The sequence below is a fragment of the Tamandua tetradactyla genome, chromosome 5 (genome assembly GCF_023851605.1).
Source record: "Tamandua tetradactyla isolate mTamTet1 chromosome 5, mTamTet1.pri, whole genome shotgun sequence".
In the NCBI taxonomy this organism is placed as follows: domain Eukaryota; kingdom Metazoa; phylum Chordata; class Mammalia; order Pilosa; family Myrmecophagidae; genus Tamandua; species Tamandua tetradactyla.
The window spans coordinates 104561546-104588678 of record NC_135331.1 but is presented as its reverse complement, the minus strand read 5'-3'; the positions used below and the strand labels follow the sequence as shown (position 1 = coordinate 104588678).

Below are 27133 nucleotides of genomic sequence, written 5' to 3'. Positions count from 1 at the left end.
GCCATTCAGCCTGATAAATCTCTTCCTTGCCTCTTCCTTTATGGTGAGTCCTTATACATGGTCAGGGAATTGGAAGTCCAGGACTCTAACCAGGTTAGTTACAGGCAGGTGAGCCATTTCTACAGCCACCCTGCCCCTGGCCGGGCACAGGATCCTGTAGACACAACCCAAACCTGGGTCAATTTAAAATGTCCTGAACCCATTTCAAGTATCTAGAGTCCTGGAATAGCCAGTTTTATAGTCTCACTTTGACCTCTGGCTCCAGAATGCTGGGTGAGGAGACTTTGCAGATAGAGTTGGTTTAGAGAACCAAAACACTCCTATGTTATTGGAAAAGGTTCCAGAGTCTAGATGGAATTGAGAGCTCACAAAGAGAGCCTTGCCCAGGTTGGAACCCTCTTGAGACTCTAGAACTGAACTCACAGTTCCAGAGGTAGCACCTTCAGGGCAGCTGCTCGTTCTTTGGGGTTCTTTCCTGAACCCTCTGAGTCAGAAGTCTCTCTGCAACCCCTGATAAGTCACACCAGGGCTCCCAGGCTGCCAATTGCTGGAAAGAAGGGAGGCACGACCTACCCTGCCTTCCTCTGTGACCATCTCATGACACCAGGAAGCATGGTGCAGCAGTCCCCCTTTAATGGGAGAGGAAGAGCCTTTTATAAATCTAAATAGGCCTTGAAAAAATAACCTCACAGATAAAGGTTTTTTTATTTTATTTTATTTATTTGTTTTTTTAATTCCAGAGGGAATGTATGACAGAAGAGGTTTTGAATCTGCTCAAAGGGAAAGTAGTATGCTCCAGTCTAGATTTGCTGAAACTCCTCTAAGGGCTTTACCATGATTCTGTGTAGCCAGAGTTAACTAACTTTGGAGAAAACGACTATCAGTTATCCACCTATGATGTGTCAGGTTTTGTGCTAGATACTACACCTACATCATCACTTCTTCCTTAGAATTACTGTAGGTTGGTCCTGTGTTTTTATCCCCACTTTACAAGTGAGGATCAGAGAGGTGGCGTGAAGGGCCTAGGCTGGAGTATCATAGCTTTGCAAGTGTTACAGCTGCAGTCGGTACCAGGGTCACCTGGCTCCAGTACCCGGGGCCCATCTTATACTCCTGCCTTCCTCAGAACTTCCTGATGCCATTTGACCATGGATTGCTGACCCAGGTATCAGGCCAGATGGTCTGGTGCTGTAGCACTGTGCTTCTTAAGCTTTAATGGGCATGACCTTAATTCATTAGAATTTTGGTGAGGCTCATGAGCCTGCATTCACAAGCTCCCAGATGATGTCAGTGTTGCTGGTTCATGGAGCAAGGCCTTGTGTACTGAAAAGCTTCATTGCTGGAAGGCTTCATTGCTGGCAGGTGCTTCACACATGAGCCATCAGTGTGGCAGATTAAAGGCTCTTCTTCTAATGACTCAGAACCTTTCTGGGTGATGCTATGTAATAATAGCAATGCAAGTATGATCCCTCATAAAGGGCTTATGTCTGACTGGCAGAGGCAGAGTGTGATGGAAAGCACAAAGGAGTTCATCCAGGCAGAGTAGTCTACTCCCACAGTCTCGTGCAGGGCAAGGGCAGGGAAAGATGAATATATTTTGAAAAGCAAGCATCTGGATAGATTGATATTTGGACTTGACATCTTGAAATAAAGAAGGATTTTCTTGGAGTTAGAAAGGAGTAGAACAGATGAAGCTGCAGGCCTTGGAAAAGTGTTGGTACTGGAGAAGAGAAAAGCAGTTTCAGGAGAGGATGTGTAAAAGAATTTATGCAATAAAGGGCTTGAAGGAAGAATAAGAGAGAACAGCAGCAGTGAAAACCTTAAACTCATTTAAAAATATTTACTGAGGACCCACAGAGTCCCAGACACTGTGTTAAGATATGAGGATACAAAGACACAGATCTAGCTCCTGAGAAATACGCTATGTGGGAGAAAGAGCATGCAAACACATAATCTTAATATAGTGTGAAAGGAAGAATTTCAAAAATATATACAGGGCATCCATGTAATTGTGAGGGGGAAATGATTAACCATGCCTGGGAGATCAGGGAAGGCTTCAGAGAAGACGTGATATCTGATCAAGGTATTGAAAGTTGAATAGGAATTTGTCAAGGAGATTTCAAGCATTGGGGATAGCATTTACAAAGATGCAGAGGCATCAAACAGCCAAAGTGTGGCTCAGGAGTACTGGAGCTCATGGAAGGAGTATGACTTAAGGGGAAGAAGCAGAGAGGAGAATGAGGCAGCAGGCCTCCAGACCATGGAGGGCCTTTCTTACAATGTCCAGGTACTTGGGTTTTAACTTTTACATCTATGAACCTCAACACATTTCAACTCTAGAACTCTAGAAGGATAGGCTATGTTTGTGTCTTAAGTAGCAATGTATTTGCTTAGGAGGGCATGTGTAGATTTAATTACCTCCTATATACAGCCTTTCACAGAGATTCCAATACATTCCTGCTTCATGAACACTTCTTGATAAATAGGAAGCCATTAAAGGATTTTTAAAGAATTGCCTGGTGATATTTGTGGTGATATTGTGTCATTAAAGACTCCTGAAGCTTTGTGAAGGATACATTTGAAGGGTCCAAGATCCTAGGTAGATAGGACAATTAGAAGAGATGGCCACTGCCTGTCATGGGACAATGGGGGGTTAAGTAAAGCAGTTGAATTAGAGGGTTGGAGATACATTGGATAAATAATTGTAAGCTAAAAACAAATGTTAGATATTGTGTGACTTGGTTGGATGTACTGGGTTCTTGAGAAAGAAGTAGGGAGAGTAGGATGATTCCCAGGCTTTTGTCTTGGGATGCAAGAGATAGGTAATTATATAGAGTTACAGGCTTTGTGGTTGGAGGATGAGGTTGGGGAGTTGGGAGATGGTGAATGAGTTTTATTTTGGACCTTCAGTATTGATGTCCCTATGGACTTATTGATGTCCCTATGGACTGGACATCATGGTGGAGATATCCCATGAGAAGTTGGAAGGACAAATCTGAAATGTAGGGTAAAATTCGTGTTTACAGAAAACACATCTGGGAAGCCATCTTTAATATAACTTGACTAAGAATAAAAGAGTTGGTAAGGCCTTACGTGTTAGGGGGTGATACTCCTAAGCTTCTTGGGAAAAGGGTTATGTCTTTCACCATATCCTCCCAAATCCCACACAGCACCTTGTACACAGTAGGCCCTCAATAATTATTTGTGTATTTTACTAGTTTGGTAAAGAAATGAGGAAGGCCAGAAGCCATGGACAGTACTTGATTTCCTTGGAATTCTTTTACATAATAAAGTCTGTGTTATAATGGATGATAAATAAAATAATATTTACCTATTTTCAGCCTGGGTCAACGAAATACCATCTCTGATGGCTGTGGCAAGCTTGAGCCAAACTGGAATCCCCAGAGGAACAGGATATTATTCCGTGGGTTGTACAGACTTGATGTTTGGTTACACTGATGAGGTAATACTTTAATATAGCTTATCCTTATATGCTTTTACTTTTGTAAATTAAAAAAAAATTTTATTGCAGATGCTGTAGGTTTATAGAACAATAATGCATAAAATACAGGATTCCCATATGCCACCCTATTATTAACATCTTGAATTGGTGTGGAACATTTGTTAAAATTGATGAAGGCAGAGGGCAGGCCACAGTGGCTCAGCAGGCAGAGTTCTTGCCTGCCATGCTGGAGACCCGGGTTTGATTCCCGGTGCCTGCCCATGCAAAAAAAAAAAAAAAAAATTTATGAAAGCCCAGCTTATAGACTTCTAATATTGACTGTTATTGTGGTCCGATAGAAGGTATTGAAACTTTCATTTGCCCTCACCAGAGAATGAACCATTTTGCTATTTGAATTGCTTCATAAGAAGCCTTTTGCTAGTTTAGTCATTCCCCAGTTCTTTGCTGATATCTGATTAGCGTATCTGTAAACTCTATATTCTTCTTCTTTAATGGCTGGAGACAGGCTGCTCGTGATTTCTTTTCACTCCGAAAGCATATTATTATTCTATTTCTCCCATCTTTCGTGAATGTTCTCCACCACTTCAGCAGCTTAAAAAGTTCTCTGAAACATTTCATGAACTACAAAGATATTTAGCACACTACTGTTTAAATATAATATAAAATAACTGTTAGGATATGTTTGAGAAGCAAATTGACTAAAAGTCCATTAATTTCCTTCCTCAACAGAGCACCTTTTTGCGTTTGTATTATCCAACCCAAGATGATGACCACTTTGACACTCTTTGGATCCCAAACGAAGAATACTTTTTTGGTCTTAGTAAATTTCTTGGAACAAATTGGATTTTTAGCAAATTGTTGCGTTTACTTTTTGGTAAGATTTCTGTTGATCCTACTTGTAGGCTCTAGGACATAAGGAATCCTTGAAAACAGCAAGAACTTTCAGGTAGTTAAAAGATGAAAGTAGATATTCTGCAGTCTAAACTTTTTTTTTGTCTCTATTTCACTAATGTAGACTTTTCCTTCCTTATCTGTTTGACCCAATAGTTCTGGTATGTCTTCAACTTTTCTCTTCAAAACCACCTAGAATTTTAAAATTCATTTTAAACATCTCCTTGGAGATTTCTATAAAACCTCTTAATCTACGTTAATGGAATAAAGGAAAAATTTACATGATTATCTCTATGCAGAAAAAGGCCTTGGACAAAATCTAACACCCTTTCATTATAAAAACACTTAGAAAAATAGCAGTAGAAGAAGGAAAGTTCCTCAACATGATAAAGGACATTTGTAAAAATAAATAAAAATCCACAAGAAAGCTAGTAGAGCTAACAAACAAATTTAGCAAAGTTGTAGGTACAGGATCAACATGGAAAAATCAGTTGTGTTACTCTAACCAGCAATGAAAAATCCAGAAGGAAATGAAGGAAAACAATTCCATTTATACTAACATATAAATGAATAAAATATCTACGACCAAGGAGGTGAAAGACTTATACACTGAAAAGAATAAGACATTGCTGAAAGAAATTAAAGAAGACCAAAATAAATGGAAAGATATAACATGTTTATGGATTGAATTATTTAATATTGTTTAAATGTCAATGCTACCCAAAGCAATCTACAGAGTCAATGCAATACCTATCAAAATGCCAGCAGCCTTTGTTATGGAAATGGAAAAGCTGATTCTCAAGTTCATATGATATGGCAGGGGCCCCCAAATAGCTAAAAGAATTTTAAAAAAGAAGAAAAAAGTTGAGGGACTCACAGTTCCCAATTTCAAAATTTACTACTAACTGCAATAGTCAGAACAGTGTGGTACTGGCATGAGGATGGATATAGGGATCAGTGAAATAGAATTGAGGGTCAAGAAATAAACCTACACATCTAGTTAATTGATCTTTGACAAGGGTGCCAAGTCAATACAATGGGGAAAGAATAGTTTCTTCAATAAATGGTGGTGAGAAAATGGAATTTCCACATGCAAAAGAATGAAATTAGGCCATTTCACACCATATACAAAAATTAACTCAAGATGTATCATCAAATATAAGCCTAGAAGAAAATCATCATGGCCATGGATTTAGCAACAAAATCTTATATATGATACCAAACAACAAAATTAAAAATAGGTAAATTGGACTTCATCAAAATTAGAAGTTTTTATGCATCAAAGGACATTATCAAGAAAGTGAAAAGAAAACCTATGGTTTCAAATCACATCTCTGAGAAACACTTATTATCCAGAATATAAAAAGAACCCCTACAACTTAACAATAAAAAGACAAACAACCCAATTTAAAAATGGGCAAAGGATATAAGTAGATATTTCTCCAAAGAAGATATACAAATGGTGCATAAGCACATGAAAAGATGCTCAACATCATTCATTATGGGAATGCAAATCAAAACCACAATGAGATATATATCACTTCACACCTACTCAGATAGGCTTTTTTTTTTTTTTTTAAATAAGTGTAGGAAAGGATGTGGAGAAATTGGAACCCTATATGTCACTGGTGAGTATGTAAAATGGAACACCCATGGTGGAAAATGATTTAGCAGTTCCTCTGTAAGTTAAACATAGAATTATCACATGACCCAACAATTTTACTCCCAAGTATTTACTCCAAAGAACTGAAGACACAAACTCAAAGAGAAATCTGCACACTAATGTTCATGACAGCATTGTTCACAGTAGCCATAAGTTTGGAAATATCCCAAATATCTATCAGCAGATGAATGGACAAACAAAATGTGGTATATACGTACAATCGAATATTATTCAGTCATAAAAAAGAATGAAGTTCTGATACATCTAACAACATGGATGAACCTTGAAGACATTATGCTGAGTGTAACAAGCCAGACATAACAGGGTAAATATTGTATGAATGATTCCACTTATGAAATATCGAGGATAAGCAAATTCACAGAGACAGCAAATAGAGAGGTTACCAGTGGCTGAGAGGAGGGGGAATGAAGAGTTACGGCTTAAGAATTACAGGATTTCTGTTGGGATGATGAAAAGTTTTGGTAGTGGATGATGGTGATAGTGCAACATTTAAGTGTAATGAGTGCCATTGAGATGTACACTCAAAAATGGTTAAAATGACAAGTTTTATGTTATATATATGTTACAGTAAAATTTTAAAAACTTTATAATTGAAATGATGAAAAGACTGTATGCCTTTGTAGCACTGAAAATTTATAAATTATTTTCAAAGCAATCATTACAGTCAATCTTCATTTTCACATCTCTATTTTATAGTTGAGACACTGAAACAAATAATTGCTAAGAATCATGATGACAAAAATGATCTAGATGAAGTGGAGGAAGAGAAGACAGTATCTTCCATTTTTTTGAGCCCCTACTATGTGATTGGAGAGATACTTTCCATATATAACCTAATTAAATAAAATTCTCACAAAAGCCCTGCAAGAGGGCAGTGGACCATGGCTCAGCAGGCAGAATTCTCGCCTGCCGTGCCTGAGACCCGGGTTTGATTGCTGGTACCTGCTCATGCAGAAAAAAAAAATACCGTGAGATAGATATTTTCTGCATTTTACAGAAGAGAAATCTGAGGCCCAGACTCAGTTCCTATAACTTGCCCATGGTCAGTGTCTATTAAGTGGCAGAGATATATCCCAAGCCATTTCCAGGTATGTGGTAGTTTATGTCTGGCTTGTTACACTCAGAAAAACATGTTCTTGAACTTAATCTATTCCTGTGAGTGTGAATCCATTGCAAGTAGGACCTGTTGGTGACCTTCAATTATGGTGTTGCCAAACTCAATCAAGATGGGTCTTAATCCCATGGCCGAGCTCAATCAAGATGCGTCTTAATCCTATTACTGGAGTCCTTTATAAGCAGAATGAAATTCAGACAGCTAGAGAGAAAGCCAAAAAGGAAGCAGGCGGCAACTGAACATCAACAGACCTTGGAAGACAAGGAGGAGGCCAGGAAAGGCCCCCACATTCATTGCCATGTGATAGAAGAGCCCGGGACTAAGGATCACCAGCAGCCAGCCCCAGAATGGCAGTGTTGGGAAAGAAAGCATGGCCTTAATCTTGGCTTTATTTGGACTTATCCCCAAATAGTGAGCCAATAAAATACCATTGTTTAAGCCAACCTATTGCATGGTATTTTCCTGAGCAGCCAAGGAAATAAAATAAGGGTACAAAGCTCATGCTTTCTCTAACTAATGCTGGGTCATGCTGAGTCAGAATGAGATGAGTCTCTGAATCTCAGGTTTTGGCTCTTAGGTTTACTGGGTAGTCTGTTTCAGTTTCAGAACATTCTCTCGGAAATTTTCTCAAAACCTGGGAATGGTAATAAGGAACAGCATTTCTAAATATACTTGCAAGTAGGGAGGCGAACTGATCATTAATTTAAAAGATATAAGGTTCAGATTTGGTTGATTGGTGTCTGGGAGCAGATTTGTAAATGAATTTACTATTAATCTGTAAAACAGAGGTATAAATTCCATAAGTCAGGATTTAATGTCAAAGAGTTGTAAGTTAAATTAAATAGTAACATTATAGCCAGAGAAACCACTAACCATTATCTCCCATGTTATCTAGGTTCAGTGTTAACTCCTGCAAAGTGGGATTCTCCTTTGAGAACTGGTGAAAAATATCCACTGATTGTTTTTTCTCATGGTCTTGGAGCATTCAGGTAATGTTTGAGAGGTTGAACAATTTTAGCCTCTAAGGATCAGTGACTGAATACATTTGTAAAAAAAAAAAAGATTCTGCTTTTGGAATGTCAAGCTGGCCCTTCTATCCCAGAGGAGATTGGCTTCCCTGAGAGTTGAGGTCTACTCATCAATACTAGCCCTGCCTGGTATGGGTACAAGTGGTTGGTTCTTGCCCTTCAGCTCATGGGACTTAACACCACAACAGGTGACAGAGGGTGTTGCAGTTTTGGTTGTTGCCCTTCAATACTATAGCAAATGCTGTAGTATTGAATCATCCTCTGTGAAGCTGGTGCCAAGATTGGATTTAGATGTGAAAAATTTATTGAGGGAAACGCCTATGAAGAATTGAGGGGAGGGAGCAGGCGATGACACAGACAGCCTTCAGACCGTAAGGTAGGACTGAGCATTATAGGCAAGGGAGAATGATTGGATACTCAGTCTGAACTCAGATGGCAGCACAGTCCTAAGAAAGTTTGGGGCAGGCCAGTATGGGAAGCACTTGAGCCTAAACTGCCTGTCCGAGCAGTTCTGTGCCTCACAGGGGAGAGCCAATCTTGGTTCCCATGCTGTGCTCAGCCATTGGCTGGGAGCAGCCCACAGGAAGTTTAGTTTTGGCTTGAATGTGATAGTGGATCCAGAGGGACAGGGCTGGGTGGGCTCTTCAGTCAATTATATTCTCTGTAGCAGGATATCTGAGCAGTGTGGTTTCATGACACCACACCCTCTCCGCTTTCTGCTACTCTCTTCTCAGCCACCTCCCCTTCCTCTACCTCAGAGGACCAGAAGATTTTCAGAAAACAAAATGTGGCTTTTAACGGAGAAGTTTGGGAGCACCTTTAATAAAGGATTATCTTCATCCTTTTAACTGAAGTCTAGCGAGTTGTATGATTTATAATAATAAATTTATTATTATATAATATATATAAATAATATAATGTATTTATTATTCTACTAGACCAGTTAGGTGGCCAATACAGCCCAAGTAGCAGTCCAAATCCAGCCCATTCCCTGTTTCTTTAAAGTTTTATTGGAACACAGCCACATATTCATTTTTTACATTGTCTGTGGCTGCTTTTGTGCTACAACAGCAGAGCTGAGTAGTTGTGACAAAGATTATATGGCCCACAGAGTCAAAAATATTTATTCTCTGGCCCTTTTTGTAAAAAAGTATGCTGATCTCTGTACTAGACCATTTCTTCTTCCTGAAAAGATCCTATATCATCAGGAGTAGAAGGCACAGTTCCTATCTACCTCCTTTTTATTCATTGTGGACATTTTCCCTTTTTTTTTGAAAATCAATAATTCTTTAATAACATGAATATATCCAGTGTTAAAATCTCCCACTCTCAGAATGTCTTTTTTTTTTTAAACCATTGTTTATTGGAAAAAAGATCGATACGCCACATTTGGTTATGTCTTTTAATTTTCTTTAGTTTGTTAAATGCCTCGCCCCTTCCTTTATACCACCCACATCTGCTGTTTATGTGTCTCAGAAACCAGATCAGCTGTCCTGTAAGATTCCTACATTTTGGATTCTGCTGACTATATTCCTGTGAGGTCATTTATCATAGTCTTCTACCCTCTGTATTTCCTGTTAAAATGACCTTGGATAGATTCAGTTATGATTTTTTTAACCTTAATTTGTTTTATATAGTATTATGTATGTCCTATTGTAATCAGGAGGCTAATAAAGTCTGGTTGTCTTTCTTCTTGTGATACTCCAGTTGACCAGTGGGTTCAAGTACTGTCAACCAGTCTGCCCATTATGAAATTCCTCATTGGTCTTTCTTATGATTTTAGTGTAGTTGTCAATGATAATTGCCTAGATTCACTACTCCTTTGGGAGCTGCAAAATGATCATATTCTATAATTACCCTGAAATAAGTTCACACTTGAAAAGCAAGATAAATACTTGATTTTTTTTCTCCTTATCAGTTTCAGAATAAGCGGATGCGCTAGCATCCTCCAAGTGGGAATAGCATGTTTTCTTTCTTTTTCTTTTTTTAAGGTATCTATTATGAATATGAACTCATGGATTTTAACATATTTTAATCCATATATTTCAAGGTCAAACCCTCACATCTTTGGCCAGTGGACGCCCCTTCAAGTTAGCTCTAGCATCCATTTGATACAGTTCCACTGTTTTCTGATAGTTTTTTTTGCTTTCTGGCTTGACAAAATGTCCCAGACTCCTCTTGTGCATTTGTTATCACAGATCTGGAATTGGCCAAGTTTCTAGGGAGCCCTGATCCCTCATCCATTTCCATTTCCAGGCTTGTCTATAGATACTGCAGAGACAGAACAGATGAGCTTTTGGACATCATGAATTTTATTGGAATTTCTTGGAAGATTTGATTTCTCTCTCTATTATTTTTTTTGAGGAAGTGATGAATTAATATAAATTACTTTAACTGATTTTGAACCTGCAATAGGTATTACTTGAATACACACTGAAATTTCCCATTGTTCCTTATAGTTTGGTCCATGATTATTTAATAAGGTAAATAATAATTGACTAGTTAGAGCTATCTGAGGGTGATATCTTGAAATAAGTTGTTCTGCATTTGAATCTTTACTAATATCATCATTATAGCTGCAGCTGTTTGTTCTGGTGTTTCAGTGGTACCTATGCAATCTTTTGAGAGCTGCAGCTTTGCAGGCATTGAGGGAAAAACTGTCTTCACATTGCCAAATGCAAGAAGAGGTTTTTCTAACTTTAATCCCATTTCTGTTCTAACTGGGAAGAATGAAGCTGGAGACTTCATGCCGAGTATAGAATTCTGGATATTCTTTCACTTGTTCCATGCAAACATATAAAATTAGCTCTGTGAAGAGGCAAGTATCATCAGAGAGCATATTATAATCCTGTGCACATTTCTTTGCAGAATTCTGCAAGAACTTCAGGAATTCAGCAACTTCTTAATCCACATGTTTTTTTTCATATCCAAGTACTGCAAATAGTCATTTTTATTCCAACAGCTTTGGAATTTGTATTAATTTTTGCATACTTAACCAACAAATTCACACAACTCCTCTGCTCTCTCTGTTACGAACAAGAGAAATGAGGATAGGGAACCCTTGGTTTGGGAAGAAGAACCATTCCAACTGTGGTTTTAACTTTTTCCTTTGCTTGAGCTGCTGAACTAATTGCTAGGTCATTTTCCACAGAACTTGCTGAGGCATTCAGCAAAACATATTTTCTCCTATATGTCTGTTAGATAAAATACATAATTCTTTTAAACTTGGGGCCATGGAATGATCTTAACAATTTTCTTGAGAGAAAAATATCTTAAAGCCATTTTTTGGGGAAACATCCCAGTTCAGTCTTGATTCACCCATGGCTGTCTTGGAGCTCATTCCTAGTATTCTGCTCACAAAGCTACTGCCTAGCAGTAAAGGCTCCAGCTGAGACAAGAGGGATGTCTACACTCCAGAATCTACACTCACCTCCAGCCAAGGCCAAGGCCCCAGCACCTCATCCTACTCCTCACATTGATGTGCAGGCCCTGGAAAGTGACATTTTCTCTAAATAGGGGGAAAAGATTGTGCAGAATGAAAACATGGAAGAGGGTATAAATGCAGTTGCTTAGCACCCAGTTCTTTAACCTCCTCACTCTGTCTTAAAATTTACATAACAGCTAGCGTGTTAAGTTTTTACCTTGTTTCAGCCATGGTTATAAGCACTGAAGGTGTGTTAACTCAGTCCTTACTACAATCCCCATAAAGTAACATACTATTATAGCTTCACCCCTTCACAATAAGAAGTCAAGGCAGAGAAAAGGGAAGTGACTTGCCTAAGATACAAAGCAAATAAGTGGTGGATTCAGGTTGCAAACTCAGTGGAAGAATGCTTAACTACTGTACTGTACTGCCCTCATACATACATGATCATAGTCATAGAGCTATTAAGTGGCAGAGCCAAGATTAAAACCCTCAAAGTCTATTTGCAACCACTACACCACTGTTTCTCAACCTCAGTACTAGGCGCATTTTGGACTGGATAATTGTTTGTTGTGTGTGTGTGTGGGGCTGTCCTGAGCATTGTAGGATGCTTAGCTGCATCCCTCTACAAACTAGATGCCAGTAGAACCCTCCTCTCAGTTATGTTAACAAAAAATGCCTCCAGATATTGTCAAATGTTCCTTGGGGGGCAAAATTTCTTTCTTTGAGAACTGTTGTTCTCCATTCTATCACAGGGCACTTCTTCAGGGACATAATGGCTCCATGTTCCCAGTTGTATTAGTGGACCCAAACCTGTAATCATGTTTTTTCATTCCATATGCCTAGTAAATGAATTCTTCCTTCTTTTTGTTTTGAAGGACAATTTATTCTGCCATTGGCATTGATCTGGCATCTCATGGGTTTATAGTTGCTGCTGTAGAACACAGGTATGTCACCTGGTATGTAGCCGGGCTCTTTAACCTAACACAGGGAATGCTAATACCTCTAATTTATATTTGTAACTTTCATAAAGGTTTACTAAAATTGTCAGCTATGAGTACATGATGATAAAAGAAAGCTTTAGTTAGTCAAGAATTAAAAAACAGCTGATGTTTCTAGAGTGCCGTGTACTATGCTGAGGGTTTTCATATACCATCTGTTTTAGTTTGTTAAAGCTGCTGGAATGCAATATACCAGGAATGGAATGGCTTTTTAAAAGGGGAATTTATTAAGTTGCAAATTTACAGTTCTAAGGCCATGAAAATGTCCAAACTAAGGCATCCAGGGAAAGACACCTTGATTTAAGAAAGGCCAATGGATTCAAGAAAGGCAGGTGGTTCCAGAACACCTCTGACAGCTGGAAAGGCACATGGCGAAGTCTGCTAGCTTTCTTTTCTCATTTCATAATGCTTTCCTCGGGGTGTTTTCCTTTTGCATCTCCAAAGATCTCTGACTCTATGGGCTCCGTTGGCACTTTCCAAAATGGTTCTCTTAAGGGGCTCTAGTAAGCAACCCCACCTTGAATAGGTGGAGATCTCCATGGAAACCATCTAATCAAAAGTTACCAATCACAATGGGTGGGTCTCATCTCCAATCAAAAAGATCCTACCCAGCAATATTGAATGAGGATTAAACAGCATAGCTTTTCTGGGGTACAAGACAGTTTCAAACTGGTATACCATCTCATTTAATCTTCATAACAACCTTATGAGGTGGTTATTATTATCATTAAAGAGGAAGAAAATAAACTGAGAAAAAGGTAAGTAATTTGCCTAACTAAGGTCATGAAGCCATTCAATGACAGTGCTGGGATTTGATTCTAGAGAGTGACTTTTCAAAACAGCTGACAGTGCCTCCAAGAATTGTGAATATATAATTGGTTGAGATTATTCACCACAATGTCTTTTTCCTAGAAATCCTTTGGCGACCTCTTTGATAAAAAAAAAAAAAAAATTAGATTAAAAGAGGGAAGCCAGAAAGATCAGAGGGACATGGTATCAAGGATGGAGATGAGGAATGCTGGTGAGATAATGAAGGACAAAAGCAAAAGAGCAAAAGTAATTAATTCTTTTTGTTTTACAGAGATGGATCAGCAGCTGGAACTTACTATTTCAAAGACCAATCTGATGCAGAAATAGGGAACAAGTCTTGGCTGTATCTAAAGCAAGAAGCACCTGACCGAAATTTTCAGGTACATTAAAGCAAGTGAAGTGGGTTGGTGATTAAAGAGCCTGTATGAAATGATGAGCTTCGTTAACTTAATTTTACATATGGCTAGCTATGCTCCTAGCCATCCTACTTCCCAAAAGATCAGAAGATTCTCTGTGTAATAAAAATTTCCTTGATTGTCTCATTTATAAGAAAGATAAAGGCAAACACAAAAATCCTTGGAGTGAATATTTAGAAGAGTTTTGCACCAGAACTTCTAATTTTAGAATCTCAAAAGTGCTAGAAAATAATCTGATATTTAACATATTAGTTTAAATGACTACTGTTTAGAGAAGCGGTACAGAATAATATTAAGAGTACAGACCTTAGAAACTGATTTCCTAGTTTAAATTCTGGCTCCATGACTTTGCAGTGGGGTGATCTTGGACAAGTCATTTAATCTCCTCGGGCTTCTTTGTTTTGTCACAAAATCATGATAATAGAGATGCTCTGAAGATTAAGTGAAATAAAACATTGTAGCTGCTCTTTGAGCCAAGCTCTATACTGGGCATTTTAGGTATGGCATCATGCTTAATCTTACCCACATTTCATTGAGGGTAGCAATTGTTATAAAATAAATGGAAGCTCAGAGAGGTTAAGTAAATATCTGAGGTTCCAAAGTGGATAAGAAGCAAGCCAGGATTTGCACTCAGTTATATATACCTCCAAAGGTGGTGACTGTTTTTATGCTAAGTTGTGGTCTAATCACTTACCATTCAGGCATTTTCAGTTTATAATCAACCAACTATTTTTTCCCATGTGCAACCCCCACACAAATTTTGAAATAAGCGTTACACCCATTTACCTTGTCATTTTCTTCTTTGCATAACATATCTAGGTACATAAAAGAGCAAAAGAGTGCTCTCAAGCTCTCAATTTGATTCTTGACATGGATCATGGAAAGCCAGCAAAGAATATATTAGATTTAAAATTTGATGTGAAACAACTGAAGGTGAGCGAAAAAATCTTTTTTTTTTAACCTTGCCTGTAGTTCTTTATTGTCTGCTTTTCTTCTATAATTCAAGTTACAAGATGATAAAGGGCCACAAAAAATTACAGGCAAAGTATTACAGTAATGAGCAATTTGTTAGGGTGAACTATATATAAAATTCCCAAGAGTCTATTTGTTTTGACCTACAAAAATGGCCATTTCACTTTGTTTAGCAATACATCCAGCAAAACTACTGCTATTTCTTGAAAGACTCTTGAAAGTCTTTGAGCTTGATCTTGAAAAATTAATTAAGAGGTTTGGACAAAATGTGAGGGAGAGTAGAATAGTATCTGGCAGAGTGGGCAACATGAACCAAGATTCAGACAATGTGTGAAGAGCATGTAGTACATGCAGTAGAGAGCACTAGAGGTATTTCTGTTGTAGCATAAAATGATGGTCTGTTCTCCAGACACACTGAAGAGCTTGTTGTTCCTTAACTGGCCTCTCTCTCCCGTCTGCATGTTGCACATGTTGCCCTCTTTGCATGACTCAGCTTTCTCCCTGGCTAATTCCTGGTTAACCTTTGAGACTCTAGTCAGGCATCACCTCTAAGCTTTCCTGGATTCCAATACCCACACCTGGACTGGGTTAGGTATCTATCATTTGTGCTCCTTGGAACAATTCTATTGTATTTACATCATGCATCTGTATGTCTCTCTTCCCTAATATACTGTGAGCTCATTGAAAATGAGACTGTGGTGCCTGGCACAGAGCAGGTGCTCAATAAATAACTCATGGAATGAACAAACTAATAAATATAAGGTGGGACGATACAGATGTTGGCATTGATGTTGAAGTTTCAAGTGTAGTGACTAGAGGACAATTGGGTTCACTTTTGAGTTTTGACAAATTTTAGCATTTATACAAATATATTATTTGTCATATAATATATGGTATACTTTTTATTTTTTAAAAAATCAAAGCACTTATCCATGCCCATGAAATGAGTAATAAATGTATGATTCACCAGATCATTTAGTCTATTCTTCTTATACTCCATGAGATAGCTATCAATTTATATCATGCTTTTTCATATAGGACTCCATTGATAGAAATAAAATAGCAATAATTGGCCATTCTTTTGGAGGAGCAACAGTTATTCAGGCTCTTAGTGAAGACTGGAGATTCAGGTAAGAGAATGAAGCTGCATAAAGCAAGAGAACAGTTTTTGTGGAGGGGGGTGACGATTGCACATGGGAGATATAATTTTTAGTAAATTTTTAGTAGGAAAGGGATCCTTTGGGTTTTATAAATCTTTTCCTTTGCCTCCCTAAAATATCCTGTATAAGTTTTCCTGGGCAGAAACCATCTACTTTTCCAGCTATTAAAAATCCCCTCTATTTCTAACATTTCTCCTCATCATTCTTATTTATCTGATCCAAGAGCTTAACATTTTTTACATGGGAATTTTTATTACTTTTTTTCATCTTTAAAATGGAGTTGGATATAAATTACACAGTTATTTAGGTAGGACTTGGGACCAGACCCATTTCTGTAATTTGTGGAAACATTTTCTTTCATGAACCACTTTACCCCTGATTGGTGAGACCACATAGGGACAATTATATAGAAAGTGGTAACGATCCTTTGTGAAACTTCACCTTCTCATATTTCTTAAAATCTGTTTCAGTAGAAGGGAATTCTCTTCTTTCATCTATTTAGCACATAATACAGTGTGTCCAAAAAGATCAGGAAACAGGATCAACTTACTTTTAAAACAGAATGATGGTTATGTTTTCAAATGATATATTCAATATGTTTTTCTTCAACCTCCAGGCATTTTTTTCAGGAAAGCACCTCTAAATATAAAGCAATGGGGCCATTTGTTACCTTGAAAAACCTATAATATACAAAATGCCCAGAAAGTCTAAAAACATGAGAAAACAGTGCATTTATTGTACTTTTTCAGCTACTCTGCAGTTTTGAAGACATTATTTTAAAAGTGTATTTAAAAAAAAATTTTAATTGAATAAAAATGTAAGGATATTATATCTTTCTAAAGGTTGCAATTCCTAAATGCCTCATAAAGAAAATGATTATATAATTCCAAGTCTGCTACCTTATAAGCCTGTACTTTGAGGTATAATATCATTTTTCTCTATTAATTTTTAAAATTAAAAAAAAATATGACAACAAAGAAGCACAAACATTCTTAATATATGATCATTCCGTTCTGCATATATAATCAGTAATTCACAATATCATCACAGTTGCATATTCATCATCATGATCATTTCTTCGAACATTTGCATCAATTCAGAAAAAGAAATAAAAAGACAACAGAAAAAAATTCATACAAACCTACCCCTTCCCCCCTCCCTTTCTTTTTTAATTTATTAATTTTATATTTATGATACATAACCAAATACAAACATAAAAATTCTTATCATATGATCATTCCATTCTTGTTATATAATCAATAACTCACACTATCATCACATAGTTGTATATTCATCATAATGAGCATTTCTGCATAATTGAGCGCATCTGCATCAATTCAGAAAAAGCAATAAAAACGAGACAGGAAAAAATTCATACATACCATACCCCTTGCCCCCCCTTCACCTATCACCAGCATTTCAATCTAATAAATTTATTTTAAATTTGTTCCCCCTATTATTTATTTATTTTTAATCCATATGTTTTACTTGTCCATCGATAAGGTAGATGAAAGGAGCACCAGACACAAGGCTCTCACAACCACACAGTCACACTGCAACAGTCATATCATCATACAATCATCTTCAAGAAACATGGCCACCGGAGCACAGCTTCACATTTTCAGGCAGTTTCCTCCAGCCTCTCCATTACAACTTGACTAACAAGGTGACATCTATTTAATGCGTAAGAATAACCTCCAGGATAACCTCTCAACTCTGGAATCTCTAAGCCACTGACACTTTATTTTGTCTCATTTCTCTCTTCCCCCTTTTGGTCAAGAAGATTTTCTCAATCCCTTGATGCTGAGTCTCAGCTCATTCTAGGATTTCTGTCCCATGTTGCCAGGAAGGTCCACACCCCTGGGAGTCATGTCCCACATAGAGAGGGGGAGGGCAGTGAGTTTGTTTTCTATGTCAGCCGAGAGAGAGAGAGGCCACATCTGAGCAACAGAAGAGGTTCTCTTGGGGGTGACTCTTAGGCCTAATTTTAAGTAGGCTTAGCCTATCCTTTGCGGGGTTAAGTTTCATATGAACAAACCCCAAGATTGGGGCTCAGCCTATTGCTTTGTCTGTCCCCACTGCTTGTGAGAATATCAAGAATTCTCCACTTGGGGAAGTTGAATTTTCCCCCTTTCTCACCATTCCCCCTAGGGGACTCTGCAAATACTTCCCTATTCACTGTTCATATCACTCTGGGATTTATCTGGGCATCACTCTGGACAAACCTACAAAATCTCAAGCCCCACGCAAGGTTCCAAGTACTATGGTGCTCGCTCAAGCTGTCCACATAAGTTACATTAGGAAATGCATTAGTCAAAATATAAATTTTGTACCAAATAAACATTTTTTGCTTGTCTCACACATATGTTAAAGTTTTAAAATATTAATTACCATCTATTTTCAACACCCTGCATTATTGACATTCTTTTGTTCTTCCTCATGCAGAAACATTTTTAAATTTGCACATTTAGTCACTATTGTATCATTATACACTCTAGGCATTCCTAGGTTATACCATCTCAGTCTTTATTGTCTATCTTTCCTTTTGATTTCATTTGTGCCCCCAGGCCTCCTCCCTCTATCATTCTCACATTCAGCTTCATTTAGTGTACTAACATTATTGTGCTACAATTAGGTAGTATTGTGCTATCCATTTCTGAATTTTTACAATCAGTCCTGTTGCACAATCTATCCCTTCAGTTCCAATTACCCAAAATCTACTGTATTTCTATCTCCTGATGGTCTCTGTTACCAACCGAAATTCTCCAAGTTCATTCACTAATGTCAGTTCATATCAGTGAGACCATATGGTATTCATTCTTTTGTTTCTGGCTAATCTCACTCAGCATAATGCCCTTAAGGTCCATCCATGTTGTTACATGCTTCATGACTTTATTCTGTCTTACAGCTGCATAATATTCCATCGTATGTATATACCACAGCTTGCTTAGCCACTTGTCTGTTGATGGACATTTTGGCTGTTTCCATGTCTTGGCAATTGTAAATAATGCTGCTATAAACATCGGTGTGCAAATGTCCGTTTGTGTTCTTGCCCTCTTGTTCTCTGAGTAGATACCTAACAATGGTATTGCTGGATCATATGGCAATTCTATACTTAGCTTCCTGAGGAACTGCCACACTGTCTTCCACAGTGGTTGTACCATTTGACATTCCCACCAACAGTGAATAAGTGTGCCTCTTTCTCCACATCCTCCCCAGCACTTGTCGTTCTCTGTTTTATTGATAATGGCCATTCTGGTGGGTATGAGATGATATTTCATTATGGTTTTGATTTGCATTTCCCTAATAGCGAGGGAAGTGGAGCATCTTTTCATGTGCCTTTTGGCCTTGGATTTCCTCTTCTGAGAAGTGTCTGTTCTGTCTTTTTGTTATTGAGTTGAATTATCTCTTTATATATTCTGGATACTAGACCTTTATCTGATATATCATTTCCAAATATTGTCTCCCATTGTGTAGGCTGTCTTTTTACTTTCTTGACAAAGATCTTTGATGTACAAAAGTGTTTAATTTTGAGGAGTTCCCCTTTATTTTTTTCTTTCTTCAATGCTCGTGCTTTAGGTGTAAGGTCTAGGAAACTGCCTCCTATTATTAGATTGATAAGATATTTCCTTGCATTTTATTCTAAAAGATTTATGGTCTTAGATCTATTGTTTAGTCTTTGATCCATTTTGAGTTAATTTTTGTATAGGGTGTGAGATATGGATCCTCTTTTATTCTTTTGCGTGTGGATATCCAGTTCTCTAGGCACCATTTATTGAAGAGACTGTTCTGTCCCAGGTGAGTTGGCTTGACTGCCTTATCAAAGATCAATTGTCCAAGGATAAGGGGGTCTATATCTGAGCAGTAGATTCTATTCCATTGGTCAGTATATCTATATTTATGCCAGTACCATGCTGTTTTGACCACTGCGGCTTCATAATATGCCTTAAAGTCAGGTAGCGTGAGGTCTCCAACTTCATTTTTCTTTCTCAGGATATTTTTAGCTATTTGGGGCACCCTGCCCCTCCAGATAAATTTGGGTATTGGCTTTTCTATTTCTGAAGAGTAAGTTTTTGGGATTTTAATTGGTATTGCATTGAATCTATAAATCAATTTAGGTAGACTTGACATCTTAATTATATTTAGTCTTCCAATCCATGAACACAGTATGCCCTTCCATTTATTTAGGTCTTCTGTGATTTCTTTTGACAATTTCTTGTAGTTTACTTTGTATAGGTCTTTTGTATCTTTTGTTAAGTTTATTCCTAAATATTTTATTCTTTTGGTTGCAATTCTAAATGGAATTTTTTTCTTGATTTCTCCCTCAGATTGTTCATTACTATTATATAGAAACACCACAGATTTTTGAGTGTTGATCTTGTAACCTCCCACTTTGCTGTACTCATTTATTAGCTGTGGATTTTTCAGGGTTTTTGACATATAGTATCATATCATCGCAAACAGTGAGAGTTTTATTTCTTCCTTCCCAATTTTGATGATTGCTCTGGGTAGAACTTCCAACACAATGTTGAATAACATTGGTGATGGTGGACATCCTTGTCTTGTTCCTGATCTTAGGGGGAAAGTTTTCAGTGCTTCCCCATTGAGGATGATATAGCTGTGCGTTTTTCATATATTTCCTTTATCATGTTGAGGAAGTTCCCTTCTATTCCTATCCTGTTGAAGTGTTTTCAACAATATAGGATGTTGAATTTTGTCAAATGCCTTTTCTGCATCAATCGAGATGATCATGGGGTTTTTCTGCTTTGATTTGTTGATATGGTGCATTATATTAATTGATTTTCTTATGTTGAACCATCCTTGCGTACCTGGGAGGAATCCTACTTGGTCATGGTGTATAATTGGTTTAATGTGCTGCTGGATTCGATTTGCAAGAATTTTACTGCAGATTTTTGCATCTATATTCATTAGAGAGATTGGTCTGTAGTTTTCTTCTCTTATAATATCTTTGTCTGGCTTTGGTATGAGGGTGATGTTGGCTTGGTAGAATGAGTTAGGTAGCTTTCCCTACTCTTCAATTTTTTGAAGAGTTTGAGCAGGATTGGCACTAATTCTTTCTTGAATGTTTAGTAGAATTCACATGTGAAGCATCTGGTCCTGGACTTTTCTTTTTGGGGAGCTTCTTAATGACTGATTCAATTTCTTTATTTGTGATTGGTTTGTTGAGGTTGTCTATTTCTTTTCAATTCAATGTTGGTTGTTCGTGCCTTTCTAGGAAGTTGTCCATTTCATCTGCATTGTTGTATTTATTAGCATAAAGTTGTTCATAGTATCCTGTCATTACTTCCCTTATTTCTGTGGGTTCAGTGGTTATGTCTCCTCTTCCATTTCTGATTTTATTTATCTTCATCCTCTCTCTTCTTCTTTTTGTCAGCCTCACTAAGGGTCCATCAATCTTATTGATTTTCTCATAGAAAAACATCTTCTGGTTTTGTTGATTTTCTCGATGGTTTTCATGTTCTCAATTTCATTTATTTCTGCTCTAATCTTCATGATTTCTTTCCTTTTGCTTGCTTTGGGGTTAATTTCCTGTTCTTTCTCTAGTTTTCCAAGTGGACATTTAATTTCTCAATATTTGCTCTTTCTTCTTTTTTGATAAAGACATTTAGGGTAATTAATTTCCCTCTTATCACTGCCTTTGCTGCATCTCATACATTTTGATATGTTGTGCTTTCATTTATATTTGCCTCAATATGTCTACTGATTTCTCTTGTAATTTCTTCCTTGACCCACTGGTTGTTTAAGAGTGTGGTGTTGAGCCTCCATGTATTGTGAGTTTTCTGGCACTCTGCCTATTATTGATTTCCAGCTTCATTCCTTTATGATCTGAGAAAGTATTTTGTATGATTTCAATCTTTTTAAATTTATTGAGACTTGCTTTGTGACCCAGCATATGGTCTATCCTTGAGAATGATCCATAAGCACTTGAGAAAAAGGTGTATCCTGCTGTTGTGGGGTGTAATGTTCTATAAATGTCTGTTAAGTCTAGCTCATTTATTGTATTATTCAAATTCTCTGTTTCTTTATTGATCTTCTGTCTAGATGTTCTGTCCATTGATGAGAGTGGGGGAATTGAAGTCTCCAACCATTATGGTAGATGTGTCTATTTCTCTTTTCAGTGTTTGCCTCATGTCTTTTGGAGCATTCTGGCTCAGTGCATAAATATTTATGATTATGTCTTCTTGTTGAATTGTTCCTTTTTTAAATACATAGTGTCCTTCTTTGTCTCTTTTAACTGCTTTGCATTTGAAGTTCAATTTGTTGGATATTGGTATAGCTACTCTTGCTCTTTTCTGGTTGTTATTTGAATAGAATTATCTTTTTCCAACCTTTCACTTTCAACCTATGTTTATCCTTGGGTCTAAGATGTGTTTCCTGTAGACAGCATATAGATGTGTCCTGTTTTTTAATCCATTCTACCAGTCTATGTCTTTTGATTGGGGAGTTTAATCCATTAATATTTAGTGTTATTACTGTATGGGCAGTACTTTCTTCTACCACTTTGCCTTTTGGATTTTATATGTCATATCTAATTTTCTGTCTTTTTACCTTTTCTCATAGTCTTCATTTCTATACTTTTCTTCACACCTCTCTCTCCTGTCTTTTCTTATCTGTCTCTAGTGCTCCCTTCAGTATTTCTTGCAGAGCTGATCTCTTGGTCAGAAATTCTCTCAGTGAATTTTTGTCTGCAAATGTTTTAATTTCCCCCTCATTTTTGAAGGGCAGTTTTGCTGGATATAGAATTCTTGGTTAGCTGTTTTTCTCATTTAGTATCTTAAATATATCATTCCACTGTCTTCTCGCCTCCATGGTTTCTGCTGAGAAATCTATGCATAGTTTTATTGGGCTTCTCTTGTATGTGATGGATTGTTTTCTCTTGCTGCTTTCATGATTCTTTCTCTTTGACCTATGGCATTCTGATTAGTAGGTGTCTTGGAGTGTGTCTATTTGGATCTGTTCTCTCTGGGGTACACTGCACTTCTTGGATCTGTAATTTTAAGTCTTTCATAAGAGTTGGGAAATTTTCAGTGATAATTTCCTACATTAGTTTATAATATCTTTTAAACCCAGCTAGATAGTCCATAATAAACTAGTATGTCCATTAACCTTAGGTTAGTCCTGTATGCCAGCCAGAGTGTATAACCAGCCTTATTTTTCATTGTCAACAAATATCTGCAGGTGTGGTATTGCCCTGGATGCATGGATGCTTCCACTCGGTGATGAAGTATATACCAGAATTCCTCAACCCCTCTTTTTTATCAACTCTGAACAATTCCAGCATTTTCAAAATATGACAAAAATAGGATATTTCTACTTACCTGGTAAAGTAAGGAAAATGATTACAATTAGGTAAGTATTAGTGATTTATTTCATCATCTGGAACAGAAACCTCAAATTTGGATAAACATCGACAGATATCATTTAGTAGCCACTATGAATTGGTTGTTATACTTCTAATAAGGGAGTATATTTGATAATCTCAGTTTCTATGTCCATTTAGACTTACTCTTTTAAAAGTGAAAATGTTTTGAATAGTGTTAATGTATGTAGAGCATATATTGGTAATTAAAATTTACACTAGGATACATGCTACTTTTCTCTAAACACGAGAGCATACCTACACTTTTGGTGCATGGGAGAGGTCTTCCACTGTAAGGCTGAGCTAGGTACTCCTTAAAGAAAAGGTCAGATTAAATGTTGAGGACTGCATTGTGCTTACCTGTTAGGAGAGAATATGAATTCATAAAATCCCCAACTTAAAATGTGGTCCCTTGAGCATCAGCAATATGCTTATATCTTAGACATAAAAAAGAATTTCCCAGTAGGGTTTCAAACTCTAAATGAGATATTGCAGAGCTCAGCCCTTCCTTATCTGAAATCTGGTTGATTCAGATGGAGAAAAGAATCAGCACACTCAGTATAGACCATATACACTATAGGGTCAGGAATGGAGGGTTACTTCCCATGGAGGTGCTCAGAAAAGGCTTCTTGGAAGAGATGGGATTTTAATTGGGTGTTGAAGAATTGAAAGAGTTTAGATAATCAGGCTGGGTCTAGGTTACTTTGCATAAGGGTTTCCCTTCAGCCTATTTGAAGGTGTAAATCTAATTCGAAGACACAAATAATAAAGAACATCTAAACTTCCTCAAACCTACTTCCTTGCTAGGACCTTACCCTATCATTTTTCTTCCTTTCCTTGCTAATTCTTTGAAAGAATGTCCTATATTTAATATTTTATACTCTTTCATTCACTCTTTGACTCCTGCAGTCTACCTTCCTGAGTCCCCACCAGTCTGTTGAAACTGCCCCTGCAAAAGACACAGAATCCTACTGTATGATATAGCTTAGCATGCCACACCCTGCAGCCTCTTTTCAGACTCAAGCTTTCCTCCCGTATCCATCTGACATTGTGGACTATCCCCATTTCACCTTCCTTGATGACCATGACCCTACTCTTTCCAGCTTCTTCTGTCATTTAGTTTGCTCTTCCCTTTTCTCCTCCATCCTCTGTTTCTTCTCAGGCCATTCTTTTACTCTTGGTACCATCCAGGCTTCTGCTGTTAACTCTTTCATGACCCAGTCCCTACCTTCTTTATGCTTCTGATACTCAAGTTTCATTTGAATGTGGGGAAGAGTGGGAGGGATTAGGTGACTTTGTCTTCAGCTTGGATGGCTGAAAGAATTGTGGTTTGCTGATAAGAAGCAAAAAAGTGAAGAGAAAGAGTTGCACTGTGAGGGACTAGAAAAATGTGTTTGAACTTTGTCATCAAGTCATCAAGTGTCAAATATCTGAGAGATAGTAGAAAATGAGTTTTAAAAAAATGGCTGTTCTATTTGATGTTAGGCAGTTGAATTTAGAGAGTAGGTTGAGTGATACTTAAAAGGTGCTTACAGTTTAAATAATACAAGGAAAAGTTCTAGTTTTGCTTTTTTGAAATCTGTTTAATCCAAGGCTTAAATCCAAAGTGACTTGTCTAGTGTCAAATAGATATCCAGTGAGTGGTGGTGGTCAAGTAGCAGGTTTCTGGCCCTGAGTTCAGGGCTCCTTCAACATATCCCAGCAACTCAATTGAAAGAATCCAGCCCACTAAAAAGCTGTAATCATTTCTTCTTAAACCAACACACCAAATAAGACAGGGTACTCTGAATTGTTTTTCTAGAGGGGAAGATGAATATATTCTAGGGGCCCCAAATGAATACTCTATCATCCTGAAATCTACACTTTTGACTCCTGGGTATTTATTAGTTTCCAGCAAATAGGTCAAATAGGTCCATATCTTTCTGGTACCCTAACTACAAAAATAATTTTATCAAACAATGTGTGATTTGTAAATGTTCTATTTCTCTTTTAGGGGTGCAGTCCACCAGAATTTTGTTGACTTCACTTTTGTAACTGGCAAAATAGTTGGATACATATTCACCATAAAAGGAACTATAGATTCATATGGAGCTATTGATCTTAGCAACAAAGCTTCATTAGCATTCTTACAAAAGCATTTAGGTAAGAAACTAATATTCTTTTATGACAGAAACCAAATGTTTCTCAGGACAAAGCTGTCTATGCAATATTCATCACACTTTTATCTATCTCTAATGGGTTTACAATTTAACAAAGCAGTAAATCAGTTTGAAAACAAAATTTGAGAATTTTACTCTTGTTGCTTTACATACTATATATTACAGAAAGACAGTCTACTAATAATCCTCCTGTGCAGACCAGGGTAGACTTCCATGCTGCGGATACATCTCTAGAGAACAGATGCAGCAGCTAAATAAGCCACATTGTGGATGACAGAAACTGTCCTGCCGCTAGTGTGTAAGCTGTGTGATTTGTGATTTTATAGTGCCACCTAGAGGCATCCAGCTGTTTGATGCCCCAAAGTTTAACATGTCTATTAACATTTATATATTACAGGACTTCAGAAAGACTTTGATCAGTGGGACTATTTGATTGAAGGGGAAGATAAAAATCTTATTCCAGGTATCAACACTGACACAACCAACAGGACTCTACAAAACTCTACAGGAATAAGGAAATAGGACTTCGATAAAAAAAAAAAAACTTATAAAAAAAAAGTCTGGTTTTAAAACTGTCTGAAGAATAAAGATATACCATGTTAAAATTTATGTTAAATCATGTTAAAAATTGAAGGCTATACCATAATAGTGATTGAAGCTTATATTAAAAATTTTCCCTTTAAATATAAAGAATACAGTATGAGAAAATCAAATCAGCTTAAATTTTAATTTTACTAATTAATTTTAATTTTAGTGCCAAAATTAAAAACTGCTTTTACATTATTTTAATGGAAAAGTATATTAAAACGGGCACAATGCCAGTGAAAACAGACTGTAATGACATGAAGCTCCCTAGAAATACAATAAAACAGATCTCCTTGCCATCTTCTCTTTTATGAGCAATAGCGTTGAGTTTTAGCAACATGGTATTCCAGGTAGGATTTATATTCGGCAGCACTTTCTTTTTGGCATTTTGGCTTGATAAGACAGTTAGATGAAGTAGATAATGAAGCCATTGTTTTCCCACAGGATAGGTGATGCTTTGCAATTTCAATATGATTATTAAATGGAGAGTGGACAAGGAAAAGAATATTGGATACAGGTCAAAGGCAGTGGATTAAAGGTAGAAAGTTGGCATTTCTTTAATGCTTTATTTTTTATGTATTTTACTTACTAACAATCAGTGCCATTAGGCATTACAGCTATATAGATAGGTCAGGGATTCCAGCTATAACACTCATTAGTTTAATTATGCAACCAAAGACTGTGAAGGATAATGAAGAAAACTTTCAGAAGTACATTTAACTGCTCATTTTCCAAATAGTCTTATTTAATGGAGGTTTTAAATTCTAAATATAGTAGTAGGCATAGAATAACATAATAAAGGAAGGTAAATGCACAAAAAGATATACATTCGAACATCTCAGAGTCATGGGAAATGTCTGTTTACCAACGGGTATAAAAATATATCTTAAGAATATTTTTGGATCAAAGTATTTCTTAGCCTTGTTCCTGTGAATTCTCCACAAGTAAGTTTAATTAAGCACGTGTGAACAGGAATAATCAATATCAACTAAGCAAGCCTGGTTAAGTATTCCATCCCTAACAGTTATTTATTAAATAACTGTCT

General features: G+C 37.0%; 1 protein-coding gene and 1 pseudogene across 7 annotated transcripts in view; one reads left to right on the top strand and one right to left on the bottom strand.

Annotated features, from left to right (window-relative positions):
* PLA2G7 (phospholipase A2 group VII) overlaps positions 1-26384 on the top strand; it is a 47397-nt gene extending 21013 nt beyond the window's left edge. For 5 of the 7 annotated variants that reach the window (XM_077161986.1, XM_077161984.1, XM_077161982.1 and 2 more), the window contains 10 exons: positions 3342-3463; positions 4193-4337; positions 8048-8141; positions 12483-12551; positions 13687-13795; positions 14651-14764; positions 15842-15933; positions 23164-23334; positions 25338-25486; positions 25901-26384. In XM_077161986.1, the coding sequence (XP_077018101.1) occupies positions 3368-3463; positions 4193-4337; positions 8048-8141; positions 12483-12551; positions 13687-13795; positions 14651-14764; positions 15842-15933; positions 23164-23334; positions 25338-25486; positions 25901-26025 (1164 nt within the window). In that variant the 5' untranslated portion in view covers positions 3342-3367 and the 3' untranslated portion in view covers positions 26026-26384. Of the gene's footprint in view, positions 1-305; positions 699-740; positions 2288-3341; positions 3464-4192; positions 4338-8047; positions 8142-12482; positions 12552-13686; positions 13796-14650; positions 14765-15841; positions 15934-23163; positions 23335-25337; positions 25487-25900 lie in introns of those variants that run through there. The other 2 variants (XM_077161987.1, XM_077161988.1) reach the window with 2 other exon arrangements.
* On the bottom strand, positions 10443-11575 carry LOC143682245 (little elongation complex subunit 2 pseudogene; annotated as a pseudogene).
* Positions 26385-27133: the final 749 nt, after the last annotated feature.